General features: G+C 48.2%; 5 protein-coding genes across 5 annotated transcripts; 1 reads left to right on the top strand and 4 right to left on the bottom strand.

Annotated features, from left to right (window-relative positions):
- Nucleotides 1–518: 518 nt before the first annotated feature.
- Nucleotides 519–3,842, top strand: BC939DRAFT_403646 (armadillo-type protein; the record flags this gene model as incomplete). Its single annotated transcript, XM_051552757.1, has 14 exons — nt 519–605; nt 694–824; nt 924–1,062; nt 1,162–1,302; nt 1,383–1,521; nt 1,618–1,683; nt 1,772–1,940; nt 2,036–2,175; nt 2,255–2,329; nt 2,418–2,551; nt 2,670–2,830; nt 2,921–3,215; nt 3,393–3,524; nt 3,627–3,842. Coding segments are annotated over 14 exons (2,025 nt in total), but the record flags the coding sequence as incomplete, so codon positions are not given.
- Nucleotides 3,843–4,709: 867 nt separating this feature from the next.
- Nucleotides 4,710–9,682, bottom strand: BC939DRAFT_403650 (Muskelin N-terminus-domain-containing protein; the record flags this gene model as incomplete). Its single annotated transcript, XM_051552758.1, has 10 exons — nt 4,710–4,865; nt 5,394–5,507; nt 5,700–5,805; nt 5,901–6,117; nt 6,736–7,246; nt 7,348–7,543; nt 7,649–8,124; nt 8,228–8,424; nt 9,254–9,361; nt 9,508–9,682. 10 exons carry the CDS (start codon nt 9,680–9,682, stop codon nt 4,710–4,712), a joined length of 2,256 nt encoding a protein of 751 aa, XP_051406644.1.
- Nucleotides 9,683–13,027: 3,345 nt separating this feature from the next.
- BC939DRAFT_383481 (DNA glycosylase) lies at nt 13,028–14,201 on the bottom strand (the record flags this gene model as incomplete). The annotated part of the gene is made up of 5 exons (XM_051551779.1): nt 13,028–13,234; nt 13,320–13,416; nt 13,540–13,571; nt 13,683–13,976; nt 14,082–14,201. Coding segments are annotated over 5 exons (750 nt in total), but the record flags the coding sequence as incomplete, so codon positions are not given.
- A 588-nt stretch (nt 14,202–14,789) lies between these two features.
- BC939DRAFT_40718 (HAD-like domain-containing protein) lies at nt 14,790–17,012 on the bottom strand. Its single transcript, XM_051552865.1, has 8 exons — nt 16,552–17,012; nt 16,370–16,436; nt 16,210–16,272; nt 16,059–16,119; nt 15,833–15,975; nt 15,688–15,721; nt 15,231–15,591; nt 14,790–15,130 (listed from the first exon to the last, which is right to left on the bottom strand). The coding sequence occupies exons 1-8, from the start codon at nt 16,872–16,874 to the stop codon at nt 14,941–14,943; spliced, it is 1,242 nt and encodes a 413-aa protein (XP_051406642.1). The 5' UTR covers nt 16,875–17,012; the 3' UTR covers nt 14,790–14,940.
- Nucleotides 17,013–17,151: 139 nt separating this feature from the next.
- Nucleotides 17,152–17,856, bottom strand: BC939DRAFT_508176 (oxidoreductase-like protein; the record flags this gene model as incomplete). Its single annotated transcript, XM_051560969.1, has 2 exons — nt 17,152–17,383; nt 17,483–17,856. 2 exons carry the CDS (start codon nt 17,854–17,856, stop codon nt 17,152–17,154), a joined length of 606 nt encoding a protein of 201 aa, XP_051406641.1.
- Nucleotides 17,857–17,962: the final 106 nt, after the last annotated feature.

The raw sequence follows: 17,962 nt of genomic DNA, 5'->3' as shown, positions 1-17,962 counted from the left end.
TGTCTTGATCTTCATAGATTCTCCTTATCCAAGTTATCCAAAACATATTAGAAGCAACCGCTGTTAATGGGAGGAGCGCTGTGGAACACTTGTTAAACCAGGTTTGTGTAAATCGATCTAATATTGACGACCAGGTTTACCACACTCTTTGCTGTCGGTTCTTACTCATGGTCACCCATACCTATAGCTTCAAGCAGACTCTACGGAGGTGCGGGTTCAAGTCTATGATGCGATATCATACATCATCAAGGTATTTCCTTTGGAATTTGAACGTTGCTACACTACATATACCGTCTGCTTGCTTCATAGCCAGAGCTAAGGTAACATTTCACATGGCTGGTTAGATTGGTAGGCTACCACGGAGTAACATGTCCGATATCAACACGATTCGGGCACTTATTACGACATCCATCACCGAGCTTAAGGATCGCCACCACAGAATTCGTTCCGCAGTCCTCCAACTTGTCGCGCAACTTGCACCGCTTGTAAAGTTGTGCGACCTTACTGTCATGCCGATCATGCGCCAGCACCCAGCATTTTCTCAGCACGATATCCAGCTTATTGTCAGAAATTATGTGACGGACCCTGAACCACGAGTGAGAAAGGTAGGCACACGTGTAGAATCGCTGTTAATTGACTATAACGCAATACATCGTATCTATACTTATGCAGTACTTTCTCGTTCCTGAATAGAATGCATGCAAGGCGCTTCTGGAACTCCACCGACAAGGATTCAAACTTGCATTGGAGATGTACGATGTCGCAGTGCTGGCGCTTCAGGATGATTATCAGGAGGTTCGCATGGAAGGACTTGACATTATCTAGTAAGCCTCCTTCTTTCATATAGAACAATTAACCATAGGTGCTCGTAAGGAACGAACTTTTGATCATCGACTAATTACCCATACCCTAATAAATCATAGTCTTCTGAGCGAGCTATATCCGGACCAGATTGTGCAAAATCCGTTCGCCTCTCAGCTACAGGCCACACGTTTAGTCGACGACTCTTTTATTAGAATCTGCGACATGGTCAATGACAGCTCCGTTACTGTGCGAGCCAAGGTAACTTTTCCTATGCTTCACCCATTGTCATGTCACGGCCATGCAGTGGGACTAAAAATGACCTTCCACTCACTAATACCACTGGAAATTGAACCTTAGGCCTGTTCTCTCCTAGGCAAGTTCAGGGCTGTAGACTACAAGTTCCTATCACAGACATTCAGCAAGAAGATTATGGCCCGTCTTCGAATGGACGTGGCGCCCAAAAACCTTGCCGCTGGACCAGCCCAGAAACAGGCTCAGGTATACGCTCGTCACCTTAGGCAATATGCTTCAACACTCTTTTTGCTGTTGCTAATGAGTTCTCGTCTTTCTTTATCTAGAGGGCAAAATTGATTGCAACTCCTGAGGGCGATCAGGATGTGACGGCACAAGAAGTCCGCTTGCTTGATTCCGGAGCGTGTGGAGCGTTTGTTCATGGGCTTGAGGACGAATACCAGGACGTGCGAAATGCAGCCATCAGTAAGGCATTCGTCGGTGCTCGCTGCCGTAACTCGCGAACTAATAGCCCCATCTAACACGCGATGGATCGTCCTACTATGCTTCATTGATAATTAGATTCTATTTGCGAGCTGTGCTTGCAGAACCCTGAGTTTTCTCTTCTCGCTCTCGACTATATGGTTGGTACGTGAGGTCTAATCGTTCATGTTGTGTTGTACATGTCATCTTCCACGTGCGACGAATTGATGTCTAATAGGTCCTCTATTACTAGACATGTTTATGGACGAAATCGACTATGTTCGCCTGAATGCTCTGACAAGTCTCTTCAGGATCGGGAGCAGGGCCCCCATCACATTCGATACCGAGCAGCTTCAGATTGCTCTGGGTGTTCTAGAGGACGCTGATCGCGATGTGCGGGAGTCCACTCAAAGGATGCTTGAGTATGTTCGAGAAATCTAAGTGTCTTAGAAATATGCATGTATAATTCAACTACTAGGAATTTACATTCCTGATGCTGTTCTATTTTACTATTTAGGGTTGTAGTGATGGCCACCGCCGATGGCATGACTTCGTTCATGACAAGCATCGAATCGAATATGAAGAGGTTTCCGGAGGACCAACTGTCGATTTATCAATGTATCAAGGCGGTTGCAAGGCGCCATGGCGGATTTGTCGGTAAGTGGCATTTGTATGTCTCGATTACCTTGGCTTTTGAGCGTCGGTTGCTTAATATTGCGCTTTTAATCTAAATTAGAGGCCATGGTTTCCGAGATGCTGCATCTTAGCAAAATGTATCTGCCGATCGAAGAAAACGTCGAGAGCATGCAGTGTACGTTGTCAATTGCCTAGATTGGGTATTTTTAAAGGGTTCAGCTATCTGTATACTCAGATCTATCTCTTGCTTTTCTATTATCTAGATGGCGGTCACCTTATTCTTATTTTTAATGCGGCTATCCCCAACCCGCGGATCTTGCAAATGCTGCCAAAATACACCTACAAGCACTATATCTATCTCCGAGACAAATATCCCAGCTGTTTTCCTGAACCATCTGTAGGTGGTGATTCATCGGTATTGTGCGATGACGCAAGCAAATAGCGCGCAGATTGCTAATCCCTAAACCACGATCCATCCTTAGGAGATTCCTTGTCCTGGAACGCAGCCCTTGCAGGACCTAGCTTCAGCGCTGACGATGGCCATTGCAGACGACGCAGAAAATCGTATGAAAGTTGAGGACTCAGACTCTCGGCGCTCGGAGTCTGCTTCCGCTTCTACTTCGGCATATGTTACCACCATCGCCGCCATGCGAGTTCAAACAGAGCAGGACGCAGAGTCATTCTACGGACGAGCCCTTAACAACCTCGATCGCATCTACTCGCTCTGGGGGAGTAAACAGAAACCGCGGACACGTCATGCGGCTAGTAACCACCGCGCAATGATCCTTCAGCAGATTGTGGTTTGCCAACGAGACCTCCGTTATATTGTGAATGTGCATGCAAAGCAAGGGCGGAATGCAGAGTTTGCCGACATATTTTTAGAGTGCTGTGACCTTCTTATCCAAATCCAAGACAGCCATGACACTCCTGCATTTGTCATTCAAGCCCCCACACTTTCCGCACAGCTGTTTCGACTATCCTATTACATGGACCATACCTTCCTAGGGCTCAATGCCACGGCCAAAGTTTCTATAAACTACTTTCGCGTTCTTGCGAATCTGGTCTGGTTCTTTGGCATGGCTCAAACAAAGGCAGGCACAGGCATATCATCCGCAGGCGTAGCCACCCTTTCATCTTCACCAACGTGGCCCATTGACAGGGAGCATGGACAGACCCGAGAATACTTGCAATCCATGCTACAGATGGCCATCAAGAGAATCACAGACCTACTCCAGCAGATGGATCAACCTGAAGTCGATCATGAGCGCGTTCAAAGGCACAGACACATGCTTCTTGATCTCAGGATATCAATGTTGCGTGCATTCAAGTCGCCATCCACCCAAGAAATTATCATGCTGATGTCCGGGATTGTGGTACGCGGAGGATGCATCTCGTTTTCACAGTTTGCACTCGGCGTGAGATGCAGGGGCTAACAGCTTGCTCTTCCTTTATAGAAATTTGTGCCTTTGGAGATCAATTTCCACTGTCTCAACCTCGAGAGAATTGGGGCACAAATTACGAAGCCCTTACCGAACCGTGACAATCCCTTGGATGTCCACCCCTCGTTCCCGTTTCTTGTCAACGTCGAGGGCGTTATTCAACACGTTCGAGACACAACAGGAATTGCGGTTCAGGTGACATTTCCGCAGAACGTGGTGCGACATTATTACCCTCCGCTGGACCATTTCACTCTGATAAATGGAGACATCGACACTCGATTCACGGATTTGGAAGACGAAAAGACGGCGGATGATGCCAATGATGATTCTATCTTTCGAACAAGTACCTACAGACTCCGCACATCGATCGAGATCTACCCCGATGCTGCCTGGGGACTGACCCCGACGGAGCTCCGGATAACCGTCGCGCGGTCGTTCCAGTCGGATGTGGTAGGTCATGACGAGTTCATTTGTCGATTTGCAGAAGGGATTGCCTCTGAAAAGCGACAGAAGCAATATTCCCAGTCTATGGCAGGAACCTCGATGGAGCCCGCCGCAAGACAGCCCCAGCAGCAACGCTCTCAGCAGCACTCGCACCACATAACGGTGTCGATGCAACAGCGATCGTTTGAGGAAGGCGCCGGATCGGGTTTGATGAGGCATCAAACATCCCCAGCTTCGTCAGCTTCAAGTTCACTGAATCCGGAGCAGAACCAGAGTACGCTCGAGATTTCCAAAGGCATCAGTTATTACGTCTCACGCCGCGCCATGTTTTCGCATTAAAAAAACCACGAAGTTATATGGCCCAGCAATCCTTTCGCAATATGACCAGGTTTGCTCTTGTCCTCAGCTGAAGTAAAAAGAAAATAGGCAATAAAGAGAAGATGAGTGGTGTATCTAGCTCATGCTCTTTAGTCATGCCTTGTGCGGTACTCTTTTGGGCGCAGTCGCAATATCTTTAGAGATGCTGCGCCCTATTGATGGTGATGCGCCATCGTGAACACTCAGTTCTTGAACTCTACATAATGATTACCAGCATTTTTATGTTACCAAAACAATCAGTATTACTATACAAGAAACTCTGAAAACAGCTAATGTTCCTTAGTGGCCATCCTTCTAGCCAACCTTGACAAGGTCAACCAAATCGCCCTTGGGCTGCTTCATTTCGTCTGAAAAAAAATCAAGCAACTTCTCGTATAACAATGTTCGGTCACGGAAAAATGGCCTCATCATCGCATCATGCTCCTCATCATCCATATCCGAATCCTCGTCCTCATCAATCACCACCTCATCCACATATGCCTTGCTATCCCCATCGCTATCTCTATTCATCTCCTCAACGCCCTTGCCCTCGCCTTGCGTAACATTCTGATTCACTTGTCTGATCTTGTCTCCATTGTTATCCAAATCTCCCATATCATGGATCTGACGTGCCGCTCCGCAGCGTCGTGATGTCCGGGATTCCTCTTCTTCCTCGGTCGATGAATCTTTCATTGGAGAGCCTTCGACCTCGCCGTTGAAATCTGGAGCATGTCCATTTGTGTCAAAGATCGGCATGTCCATGTAATTGGAATCAGGAGGTGCCAAGAAGGGTGTCGTTCCTGAGGCATGTGCTGAGGAGGTTCTAGATGAGAACATCAACCGGTTGCTGTTGAGTGACGGCGAGGCAATAAGCGATGAAGTCAGCAGTACAGTGGACTTTTGGCTGCTCGCCGTGCCAGTTCCAGCGGGTCTGGCCCGTGCGCCCGTGAAAGAGAACGAAGGGGTTTGAGGGGGTGCGTTAGGAAGCGTTGAAGCAACTCCCATCGAAGGCGAGAAGGCACCCAACAGGAGACCGCGTATGAGAGCTTTAAAGTCATCGCTTTCAGTCTTGTTGGATTGATCGACGACGCAGCTAAGCTCCGTTTGCAGAAACTTGAGCGCCCGGACAGACTGATCATGGTGCTCTGGTGTTCCTCTCTGGACCATACTTATTCGTACTCCCATTCCAGATGCATGTCCGTTTTTATGCGCATGCTGTATGCCGTTTGATCGCGTCCTGCTCGCTCGGGACGCACACTTGATGGAATCGCTCGGGCCCAACCCATTTGTCATCAGTGAAGGGACGGTGGTACTTGTCATTGCAGAGGCTTCTGGGCGTCGACAAAGCTCCTTGAATTGTTGCGTTCGAAGAAGATATTTTGCCCTTCTGACGATTTCTTCTGGTTTTGGTCTAAGCATGGAGTAAAGAATTGAAATGTTAGAGAAGCAGCTGTAGAAATTAATTATCTGTCATACTGCTTCGAACAGCGGTTTATTCACGCATACCTGTACAGACGAAGCTCCCAAAAGTCGTCTAGCCGCTTAGTCATATTGCCCTGCTCACCTGGGTTCCCACCGAACAGATACTGGACCTCGTTCACGTCGTCATAGACCAGTTGATGCGCATAACGAGGCACAGGTTCCAGCTCCCTTGGCTCACCCAGTTCAAGACTAGAGTTTTGGAATATCTTCTGCCAGGATCCCTGGTCGCTCAGAACATAGGCTAGTGACATACGTTCCGCAACGATAGTGGGTGTATGCTGCGATGCAGAGCTTTGACAGGCACCCAAACTGGTGCCGTCTTCCATACTGGATAGAGACCGCGCTGAAATGACGGGAGAAACTGCAGAGATGACCTCTTTCATTGTGTTGGATGATCCCTGATTGGATGTCTGTGATGCGCCAGAGGGGTCATTCCCAAAAATGGCTGAGTAAGTGGAAGATGCATTTGCCGCGTCGGACTGAAGAAGGGATCCAGACCTCAAACTCACCTTCCTGCCGTTGTTGGTGCTCCTGGTTTGGACGGTTCGGACAGCGATCGGCTCGCCATTAGAGGCTGCGTCCGTGCTCAGCAACGATTCCGACGATGTATCATTTGATCGACCAGACGACCGCGTTAAGCATGACCGCGTTTCTTGGCGCCTTTGGTTCCCCTCATCATCAACTCTTCTACGGCTGGTACTCGAGTGAGAGGTGTCACCGTCTCTGTCGCCTGGCTCCATTTTCTCCGAAAGAGAGCGTCCGTGGTTCATGATGCTCTTGAGCGAGCCGATAGATCCTGAAGCTTTGATGTTGGCTAGGGCCCACTGCACATCCCTGATCGCGTGCATTTGGTCCAGACCCGGCAGCTTAAAAACCCAAAAACTGTTCTTGACGGTCTCAGCTCCTAGAGCTCTATCCTTGACGAGACCAGAGAGGACGTAGATTTCTCGTCCTCTTGATGAAATGGTGGCGCGTTGTGTGAATCCGGCCTCGGGTCCACCTTGCTTGTTATAATCTTTGCAGACCTCAATCACTCGATCCGCTGCAATGTCATAGACGTAGAAATCGGACAGGTAGTCTTTGTTCATCTGTCCTGCAAAGATCACCAAACTGCGCGTCATATCGTCGTACAGCATAGAGTGTCCAATACGTGAACGCAATACTGTAGCGCCATCCTGTTTTGGCGGAGGTTGACCATCTGCGCGAAGAAGTCGCCATACCCCTGAAGGGATATGATATGAATAAAGTCCACTGTAATGCTGGACGTTCTTATCGAGGTGAACCACTCTTCCACCAAATATGTAAAGTGTTTGCGATACTGGGTCGAGGCACATTTGGTGGTCGTATATTAATTCAGGGCCATTCACGATCTATGTCCAAGATATACAGTGGGTGCAATTTAGTATACGCACAAGAAAAATGAGACGGCAGAAGACAAAGGAAAGCATTCAAAAGCGCAGTGGTGCATCACCGCTGTGTTTCCAGATATCTTGGTCCAACGACCGTGTGGTGGTGAGGCCGAGTTAATATCGAATCGCCAGAAATCAGAGCTCAGGTCAACCTTGCTCCGGTTGTCTGGGTCGACGTACTTTCCAAGTAGGAAGATCGCACGGTGCTGTGGGCTGTAGCAGACCTTGTGGCAAGATCGCGCGCTGGGACCACCTTGCCTACAATGACATCGAGCAGAAATAATGTAGCCCGTTAAAAACCACGAAGAACCAAAACAATGTCCCCAATGACGGCTGCATTCATCTCAGATCTCTGATGCATACAATGACGTGTCCGCAGAAATCAGGATCCACACCTGGGACGGAATATGGTATGCCCAAAAATCTGCCAGTTCTCGCGCCCCATCCCAACCGCCCATCAGGTAGACATATCCTCCTTGCGTATCAATGCACATCTGATGTCCGCCCCGCTGTCTAGGGCCTTCCTCATCATGGGCTTGGTGTGAATGGTGGTGATGATGGAAGCCTTGGCGATGGCTGTTAGACTGAAGTCGCTTCCACATAGGCTTATAGTCGTAAGACCGGATATAGTCGTCAAAGAGACCGCGCTCTGCCGCCTCTATCATCAGCTCCTCCGCTCGCTTGAAGTTGCCTCTGACGACTAGCTCATGATGTAGCATTGTCAGCAGCGGATGTTCTAGCTCGATATTAGTGCGATCCTGCAGTGCCTTGAACGCATCCAGTAGTTTACGCTGTCTAAAATGCTTGAGACAAAGTCGCACTGATTTTGTTTCTCGGAACTAGTTATAGAATGAAGAGGGAGAGGAGATGAAGTTAAAGCGATGTAGACCAGAGTATGGAGGTTATTTCTTAGATTATGGTGCTCTACTTTCTCCCACTCACATTGATGTACTGGAAATATGTTTCTTGCACCAATTCTGGGTCTGGAATACCCTTCACCTCGACATGCCAGACGCTAAAGTTGAAGTTGGCGCCCCATGCCACCAATGGTACAATCTTGATATACTGGCAAGGGAACACTACCGAATTGGTCTTGTGCTTCAGCAAGAAAGTTTCCGGCTCACTATCATTCCGGAGTCCTAAAGTCAATCATTATAGAAACTATCAGTCAAACCAGCGCTCTGCTTCATGCGGAAAGTCCAGTCTCTATTTCCTCCATTTTTTGGTGCAGAGTATGGATCGAGGAAGGTAATAGAAGCCAGGGAAAATGACGATGTTTTTTTTTAATGTCAAGGGGAAGAAGGCTCAACTTGAGCAAGGAGAAGGAGGAGTGGTTTTCGTTTATATGGATTATTCAGATCTCCCTGTTTTCGATGTTAATGGGTGCTGTAGTGACGGACCGCTGTCTTTCAAAGCAAGAAGCCGAAGGAGCGTCAAAAGGCGAAGAGCGCAACATGTTCGCGTGGGCAGAGGGATAAAATTAAGGAGAGTTTGGTAGGATGATAGCGAATTAAAGCCAAGACATCGTTTGGACACGCCACCGGAATCGTGTCCAGCAGCTGGTCAGATCGCATGATTCATATCCTCGCACCGATCATGAAAGTGCCTCCGATCTCCATTTGTCCTGGAAGGAGCTATTTGTTTGCGGTAGGTGTATATGAATTGTAAGAGGTGGCCTATGCTCCTTTCTCAAGGATTTGATATTCCAGGACATCGTCGTCAGAAGAAGCGCCTGGTATTTGAAACCAGGTGCATATGCATTTGCACACATACGCGCTCTTCTTATATCTGTCTTGTGCACAATCGCTTCTTGCCCCTGACATACATTGACCGCATGAGTATGTGTCTCATAAATCCAGTGTTGTGGGGTGAATACGGGAAGAAATGAAGTGAAAAAGGTCTGCAGACTGAGGGCCGCAGTGGGGTTGCTGTTGGAGAAGGAATAGAAAAGGGCATTCCTCAGCTTACCAGTATGCAATAGCTCGGTCATATTGGAAGTGGTCAGGCCACCAAAGACCTTGAATTCTTTCAAGTTGCAGACATGTACTTTGTGGTACTTGCCAAAGGTGATGGTATCTAAAATTGAAATGATACAAGTGCAAATGCCAATGGAATGTAGGTGGGTACACAGGATAAGCATATCATACCACGGCGCTAATTGAGATCGATCACAGGCGAGTTCCATGAAACATAGACTGGTGATTGAAGGGTGTCAAACTTACGGGCAATGGCCATGGTTTTAAGCTGAATCATGACGTACTGCATCTGGTTATTGGATCCGGAGGACCATCTTGAGGACTGGTCCTGGGGGTTGTTGATCTTGATGTTGCCTGGCAGGAACGAGGACGAATAGGATGAGCACGAGTGCACGTCGTAGTCCAGGACGCGTGGCCGCATGATGGCCAATGCTGTCAGATAGTCCCCCTGCTTCTTGCTAGCTGCTGCTGCAGAGGTGGATGACGAGGAACAGTGAAGGGTACCATGATGGGTACTAGAGCTGTAGTCGGGTCTTTTGCTGTTGCTATTGCTGTTGCTATTGCTGTTGCTATTGCTGTTGCTATTGCTGTTGCTATTGCTGTTGCTGTTGCTGTTGCTGTTGCTGTTGCTGTTGCTGTTGCTGTTGCTGTTGCTGTTGCTGTTGCTGTTGCTGTTGCTGTTGCTGTTGCTGTTGCTGTTGCTGTTGCTGTTGCTGTTGCTGTTGCTGTTGCTGTTGCTGTTGCTGTTGCTGTTGCTGTTGCTGTTGCTGTTGCTGTTGCTGTTGCTGTTGCTGTTGCTGTTGCTGTTGCTGTTGAGGGGGTGCTCTTGGCGATGGAGGTGTGGCCCTGGATGGAGCATCATCGTCTGAGGGAATGCCACGCTTGAGAGGATAAATAGAAGAAAGCGAATGAAAGCGAATGAAAGCGAATGAAAGCGAATGAAAGCGAATGAAAGCGGGTAAAGGGAGGGGAGTGTTCAGATGCGAAGAAATGACTATGAATGAAGCTGATCTGGCGCTGACGGTGGTGTGACACAGGAAGAGGCAGAGGAGAAGTGAAAGGAATATGAAGACGACCAAGAAAAAGTGCAGAATGTGATATATATAATGTATACACATTCTACATGTGTGTATGCGATATCGTCTATTGCGTGTGTGTTGCGATATGTGATACGTGCGCGTGTGCTATAAAAAGCGTTCATCGCTGCTGATTGCTCCAGGGACAAGATCGACGTGGGCCAAACTCACCGCCGAACACGCTCTGAAACTCCGCCTCGGGCCAGATACGGCGCCTTGCCCTTAGCGCATGCTTCGCTGGGTTGGAGTACGCGTTTTGGTGGCAATGAATGTGAAAATCAATAAAGTTTTTGCTCTGTCATGTCGTGTCCCCTCCCTACTCTGTAACCGGCTCTTTCTCACTTCCCAAGTCTTACACCCCAGCCATATCCTCAACCCTTTCGTTCATATCATCCACCCGCCCATCGTGCATCCACTTTCTTGTTGGTCTCCCATCGAATCTCTTTCAGAGTCAGTCCGCTTCAATATAGCATCACTCAACTCTCGGCGGCCAGAGTGTGTGGAGCAGACCCTGTTGCAGCTCAAACACGAAATCATTACGCTCTTCAGGTCGCTACCTCCATTCTCTACTCGGCTCCATCTCACGCTGTCTGTATGCGCTCCGTCCAAACTACCGCTACCACCGTATCGACAGAAGTCAAATCAATAACAGTAAGAGCAATAGCAACATCGATATCCGCAGCAGTAGCTATCACAGCTCAAACTAAGGATTTAAGCTGAAACCGGCCAGAGCCACAACCCTGAAATGAGTCACTTGATACGGTTATTACAAACAAGACAGAGCCACAGATAGGTCCCTGGGGCAAGATGACCTGGCCTGAGAGTGTGTAACCTATCCTAGGCCATCGAATCAGCCCTAAGAAGCAGCTGGACCAGACATAGCCAGAATCACTAATGTCCTCACCGCACTATTTATTATCATCACCATCACTAAATCCAGCCTAGTTCGGAACAACTTGCGCAGCTGGCTTAGTCGCAGCGGCTGCACCTGATCCATGCCTTGGGTAACCCTATCTCACTGGATACGAGCTCTTGCCAAGACCCTTCAATGGTCAGCCACATCGTCTCCTGTCAAGCGCTCAGTCGTCTTCAAAAGTTTATATATGCCCTTGCATTCATGGATGGCGATGGAGGCAAGCTCTTATGGCGATGTCGTGTGCTACAGGACCTGGAATCGCGTGGCTCGACAGAAGTATCTTCGCCTGGGTTGAAGTGGAGACGCAGCTTGCCAATCGAGGCTCTTTGACAGAAACAGATCCATCAGTGGCCTTGATTCAGCTCTGGAAAGCATGGATGGCAGCATCTGAATGAATCGAAGGCAGGGTACTGAAGACTATCACCCATGAGTTCAGTCATGGCTTCGAGGCTTGATTCTGTAACGTCTACGAGCACGCAGAATTGCTCCATGCTCTCTGCAGCCACACTGTCGCTCGGATAGAAAGCAAGGCCATACTGGATGAAACATTCCATATTAGCGATAGCGCTCTGAAAAGCTCGTTCAAACGATAGAGGCCATGTCGATCGGCTATGGCGCATTCCAGGGCAGCCTAATGCTCAAGAGCCCTGGCTAAGCGGACAAGCGACTCGCCGACGTGAACTACGCGGTTTCAATGTCTTTCATATCTCCCGACTGAAACCCTTGAAGCCAGGCGTTGGAGCGGCAGTACAATTCCAGTTCGAGTTATACCAGCATTCACCCTTACTAGAATCCTTAGTCCTTCGAGACATATTGCCTGCAGAGTTTGCAGGTAGGGATCTCTCAACACTGCAAACAGTGCTCTGAACGTGGACAATAGAGTGCGGGCCTCGTTCAAATGTCTGCACACCCAGCGCCCCACTCTCGGTTCGAGCAGATCCCACCGTTGAGGACGCTAGTCATTGGTGGTGTGTCTTCTATAGCAATAAACCCCAACACTGAGGACATCAACAAGGGCTGCTGCGGCGGGCGCCTTCGGACATGCGAGCTGCAGATCTACGCCAAAAATGGTTTTAACTGCAGTTATGTTACGCGACTCAAACTGATCGCGCGCCTGTATACCCCTGAAGAGTGGTAGAAGAGAGCAGAGCTCGCTCGGTATGCTGATCGTGTGTCAGAGACGAGGTTCCACCATTGAAACGCTGATGGTAAATTGTGATCTGGCTCGAGGATCTCACATCACCAGACCATGAGCGCGGGCTATTGTCCTTCTTTGAAGCTGAAGGGGTTTCGTATCGATATCATGGATGGTAAGCAATGACAGCAGCATTTATAGGCAGAAAAAAACGTGGCCCTTTCTTTTGAAATTGCTCAGCTCTGATGCTGGTGCGTCTTGAGAGTGGCACTGATGTGCAGTGGCAGAAGCATCCATAGTGGCGACCATAGCAACAATAATATAATGGGCGGAATGAAGCTGTATTTATTTATCCACGTAAGTGAAGGTCTATGATACAAGGTCCTCAATATCCATATCTTCCTCGTCGAGGTTGCGAGCGTCCAAGTGAAGGCCACTCCCTTTGAGCGTGCTCTTATGCACATCAACTACATCATGAGTCTCCAATTTGACGTCCACATCGTTTCCGCTGTCACTTGCAAAAAATGGACTTATTTCCTCCTTGACCTCCTTCTTCACCATTCCTCTCTCGATGTCTAACTCTTCATCGGTACTTGAAGCTTCCATGCTCTTGTTGGAAGCGTGCACGCTGTGGACCTCTACTTCGCCAAAGGGTTCCTCCATCTCGCTTTTGATGATGGCTAGCATTTTTTTCCTCTGCTTGGTGACCATAGCGGAGGGACAGCGTTCCTGAACAGGACACGCTCCACAAAGTGGTCCGCGAGGCAAACAAAGCACCTGGCCATATCCGACAAGAATATGGTTGATTTCACGCCAGTGTTCCTTAGGAAGCCACGATTGCAAAGCCTGAGTCGCGCAAAAAAAGTTGTTGTTCATTAGACATACTTCTGTGTTTAATAAAAAAGACCACATTTATCTGTCTCATACTGACCTCGCGTGTGGCCTCAGGCCCATCTTTCTCTGTATTGACCCACCCAAGGCGATTCGAAATACGATGCACATGGGTATCCACACCAATTCCGAGGTTCCTATTGAAGATTGCGGGTTTAAAAATACAAAAAAAAAAAAAAAAAGGAAGCTTAGAGTGAGTTCTGGGCGCGTCAACTTGATCATGACTTCCTTCAAAATTCAATGCGTCGAGACATCCTTACTTATTCCAAGCGCACTGGAGTGTAAGATAAGCCTAAATCAAAGATGGGGAGAAAGACGTAAGTGCCAAAGTGTAGAAGGAACAAAATGAAACAGGATGTAAAGGATATCTTGAGCAAAGTGAACTCCATAAAGCAGCCCTCACCATCTTGGGTCCAACGCCCGGCAATGCAATCAGCTCCTCAGCCGTATCTGGAATATCACCACTGTACTTGGTCTTGCAAATCTCCGCGACCTGCTTCATGTACGTAGTCTTTTTGTTATGGAATCCAACTGCAGCAATAATGTTGTTCAACTCTTCGGCCGACACATCCAGTACACCCTGGATAGTCAACCCTCCTTTAAGTTCCTTCTGCAGTCGTCGAACAGCAACGGAGGTGACTGTATCCTTAGTTTGCGATGACAGGACCAAGGACATGAGCGTCTGAAAGCGTTTCACCTAAAAGGGTTCCAAGGAATTAAAATATGAATAAGAGTTCAGAACATAGAGATAACGGTAGCAAGTGTGTGATGAGTTGGTTGGTCGAAACGCAGCTGAACATACCTCTGGAGGAATTTCATCTCCGGTCTCAGCAAGGCGCTCACAGCCCATAGTGTCGACAGGTGCTGGGTTTTGGAGCCGGAATTCTCTCAGTCGATCTAAGGTTATCTTCCACCCAACCGGTTCCTTTGTCGCGTATTTACTCTTCTTGGTCGTGACTTCCTCCTGCTTGATCGTGTCGGGTAGTTTTCCTGTTACTGCTGCGCTGTTTCGCTTGGTTCTCTTTTCAGCCGCAAGGGCTCTGCGGTGCTCATCCGCCTCCAGCTTCAACCGCGCTAGCGTCTCCTCGTCCAGTCCCTCATCCTCCCGCTTGACAATGGTGCGCCTTGACCGCGTCTGGCCTTCTACAGGTTCGGTGCTGGCGGTAGTCATTATATTGTCAACACAGACTCGAGGTCGAGTCCGCTCGTTTACATAGGTAGAGTTTTCAGCCTGCTCGGCCTTGATTCTGGCCTCTCTCAGCCTCAAGCTGGATCGCGCGGACATTAGGTGAAGTATCTACACAGGGTATAGACCGAATTGGAAAGGAGTTAGGTTCTACACAGTGCGGGGTCTGGTACACACAAGAATCCGGTCTCGTTGGAATGAATCAAGTTCAGACCTGGCGAGTGAGGCAACCGTTCAAGATTGGTGATCTTGGTGTTATTGGGAACAGCGTGTGAGAGATTCTTCAGGAGGGAATGAGTCGAAACGAAGGTGCTGTCATCGTCGGCATCAGAATCTCTTCAACAAGCAGTCCTTGTCTCGCTTGCACTTTGTGCGACAATGCGATCTCTGCTGGTCTCGGAATTTATTTATTTTGAACAGAGCAAAAATACACAAAAGCACATTCATTAGCGGGGGTGGATATCTAGGATTCTCTTCATGAAATAGTCTTGCGATGGCTCTTCCAGTTCTTATGATCCAGCTCTTTGAAATCGAGGGCTTTACTGATGTTAATCAGGTACCGTGCCAGATAAAACAGCTCTCGGTCTGTATGTCTTGATAGGGCTCCGTTCTTGAAGGCGCCAATTTTGACTCCAGATCGTGGATTCATCGCAAAATTGCGCGATCTATTCATACATTTTCTCGCAGGGGTTTAACAGCAGCAGAGCAGTATAGAATGAAATAAAACATCGTATATCCAAGGAAAGAAAGGACTAAAGGACTTACAGGTCATCGACATGGACAGTGTTCCGGGCAGTGTACTGAGGAAACTTTGACCAAATGATATCCAGAGCTTTGACCTGATGTCTAAACGGCTTGCCATCCCTCTGGCTCATGACTGAGAACATGGTAGAGATGTCCATTACAAATGAGATCTTATAGTCCGGGTGTGTCAATAATCCAACGGTCGTAACCTTTGCCTCCAAGGCCCTCCATGAAGTCTGGGACCAGATCACGATGTCGTAATGCTCATAGCACACCGCCATAAAGTCATGCAGACCCGGCCGCATGACATCCGCCAACGAGTTATTGAGTGCTTTGCAGTCGATGAGCGTATAATCCAGATCCAGCACCAGCAGTTTCTTGCCTACACTCATGCAAGTCGAAACAAATATAAGTCTTCCAAGTATGCTGTATTGTCCAACCGCAAAATCGGTGCACTAAAAGGCTTTCGCAGGCTCACCTGGACGCAGCGGATTCATGATGTTGATGTTGCACTATAGCACCGAAGCAATAAGCGTGTCAAAGTAGATTCAACCTTTTTCCAGTGAAGGACAGGACACAAAGCAATTGCTAAAAGAGCTACATTATGAATCCTGAAGCCATACTTTGGCAATCGTATTCTTGAGGCTCTTTTGGTTCTGAGCCATGCTGGCGAACGCCTCATCATCGGGGGTATAATCTTCTTCCAGATCATTTAACACGTCCGGCAAGATTTCTGGTGCTTTGATAACCCTAGCCTCGGGCGTACCTGCATGCACAGCAGCACATTAGCATCTCTATACAAGACACTAATGCCGTAAGATAAAGTAACGAGCAAACGGCTATTCTTACCCATCATCAAGAACGTCTGGTTGTTCTTTAGCGACAAGGACGACAGGACAACATGATCCTCCTGTGGAAATACACAGTAATTGAGTGAAAATGAGCACAATAAACACTGTTATCTCCCAATATCGGCTTGGGGCCCCCTCATGTAACTTACAGGCAGTTTCCCTCGTACGAGCATGAGCTTTTGCCGCTTTGGCTCCACGTTTGTGAGTTCCATCTACAAAGGTTGGCGGATAAAGGATCAGCGATGTTGTGTACTGCATAGTATCTCATATGAATGTTGGACAAAGAAGCGGGCATTCTTCTCTACATACCAGCCTATTCTTTAGCTCTCCGATTGTGTAGTGAAGGTCAACTTCAAACGGCAGCTTCTTACCATTCCTATGGTACCCACACACATGACATTTTGATAACAACAAAGGGTCAGCATACTGGAGGAAGAGAATAACAGGTAATCGATTGAACAGGAGGTATAGCGGGGAGTAATGGTTCGTACCATTGTGCGGTTAGGGAGATGACCCTCTTGTTGTTCTCATTTAGGTGTTCAGAAGCCAAAATCGAGGACGAAAAAGAGACTGAACTTGAAGGCTCGGTTGCCGATGCAGTTTTGTGCACAGCTGCTTCAGTAATAGGTAGTTTAGATAGCCCAGTATCAGGACTGTAATCTGAAGCGAGGTCAGAAAGGCTGTCGGACTCGAGTGTGCTCTTCTGTGTCCTTGGCGGTGCTTCGGTCCTGTCGACCTGCCCGCCCTCTTTAGCCTGGTCAGTGTGGTCAGGCACCAGAGTGGAGTTGGTGCTTGCGATTGAATTCGAAATCATGAGTGAAGTATATATTCAGTCTGCTGTTGATGGAGAAGGAAGGCGAGGAAAGGAGTGTTTGATGAAGACCAAAAGAAAGCAAGGGCTCTTGGTTATAATGAGGAGCAAGCTAGGAAGCAAGCTAAGGAGGTATACTGAAAAAGAGGGGAAGAGCCCTTTCTGGGAGGTATTGTCCTGTAAAGAAGGTTCATGAGGCTGGTCGGTTGCTCTATTATTATTGACAGGTCTACTGAGATGTCTATACATGGTGCCAAAAGGGATGCAGCTGTCATTGACATCATGAACCCTTGAGTTTGCGCTCTAGTTCCAGAAACGCCTTCATGCCGGGGTCCATGTCTGCATCCTTCTCCTCCTCCAAACCGATAATGTCACCTGCCGCCTTGTCAGCTGCGACAGACGGTGGGGGTGGTAACCCAGCCTTTTCGATCTCTCCAAGAACTCTGGTCAACTTCTGCTTGTACTCTTGTCGATCTTCTTCATAAACATCATATATACAGTGTGCACATCCACTGAAAAAAAAAAGGCCACTAGTAAGCATTCGTACTGATTGATGCATACCATCCGCATACAAAGAACTTGTATCATGCTGAAGAAATGATCCGTCCTACCTCATGCAACAATCCTCGGCGCCAGGGGGCATAGGTTTGACAGGTATAGAGAACCCGTGGTATAAAGTCGGTTCGGCCGATGATGAAGGCTGAGACAAACTGGACCATGCCCCTGTAGTAAAACTGGCTGATTCTTGGGAAACGGCAGTCGGCAGAGTATTCTCCATCCTTGCGGATGCCGCTACCATTGCTGCTGCAATTGGCAATGTGTTACTGTATCCATTTTTTATTTCGCTTGCTGTTGGTAATACGGAAGGCTGCCCTTGGAACGCATGATCCTGGAAAGGTTGTTCTGTTGGTTCAGGAAGGGTTTGCGGTGCCTGGTAATTCATGACCTCTGTCCACCAGCCAGCATAGCTGGGCTTCCGGGCCATGATGGCTTTCTGCCGCGTATCATTTGCGTCTGTTGTACGAAGCTTCTTTGTGTTTGCTGAGTGTAGGAACCGTGAGGAAAGGTATAAAAGTTGCAGAGGTTTCTCT

The sequence above is a fragment of the Gamsiella multidivaricata genome, assembly GCF_025024155.1.
Source record: "Gamsiella multidivaricata strain RSA 2152 chromosome Unknown BC939scaffold_120, whole genome shotgun sequence".
NCBI lineage: Eukaryota > Fungi > Mortierellomycota > Mortierellomycetes > Mortierellales > Mortierellaceae > Gamsiella > Gamsiella multidivaricata.
This window is presented reverse-complemented; position numbering and strand designations above follow the sequence as displayed.

What these genes read in the sequence shown, in the direction of transcription:
- BC939DRAFT_40718 (XM_051552865.1), bottom strand. Translation starts at nt 16,874, where the DNA reads ATGATTTCGAATTCAATCGCAAGCACCAACTCCACTCTGGTGCCTGAC. An exon ending in ATCTCCCTAACCGCACAATG is followed by an intron (nt 16,437 to 16,551) that starts GTACGAACCATT and finishes TGGGTACCATAG; the next exon opens with GAATGGTAAGAAGCTGCCGT. An exon ending in GAGAGCTAAAGAATAGGCTG is followed by an intron (nt 16,273 to 16,369) that starts GTATGTAGAGAA and finishes CAACCTTTGTAG; the next exon opens with ATGGAACTCACAAACGTGGA.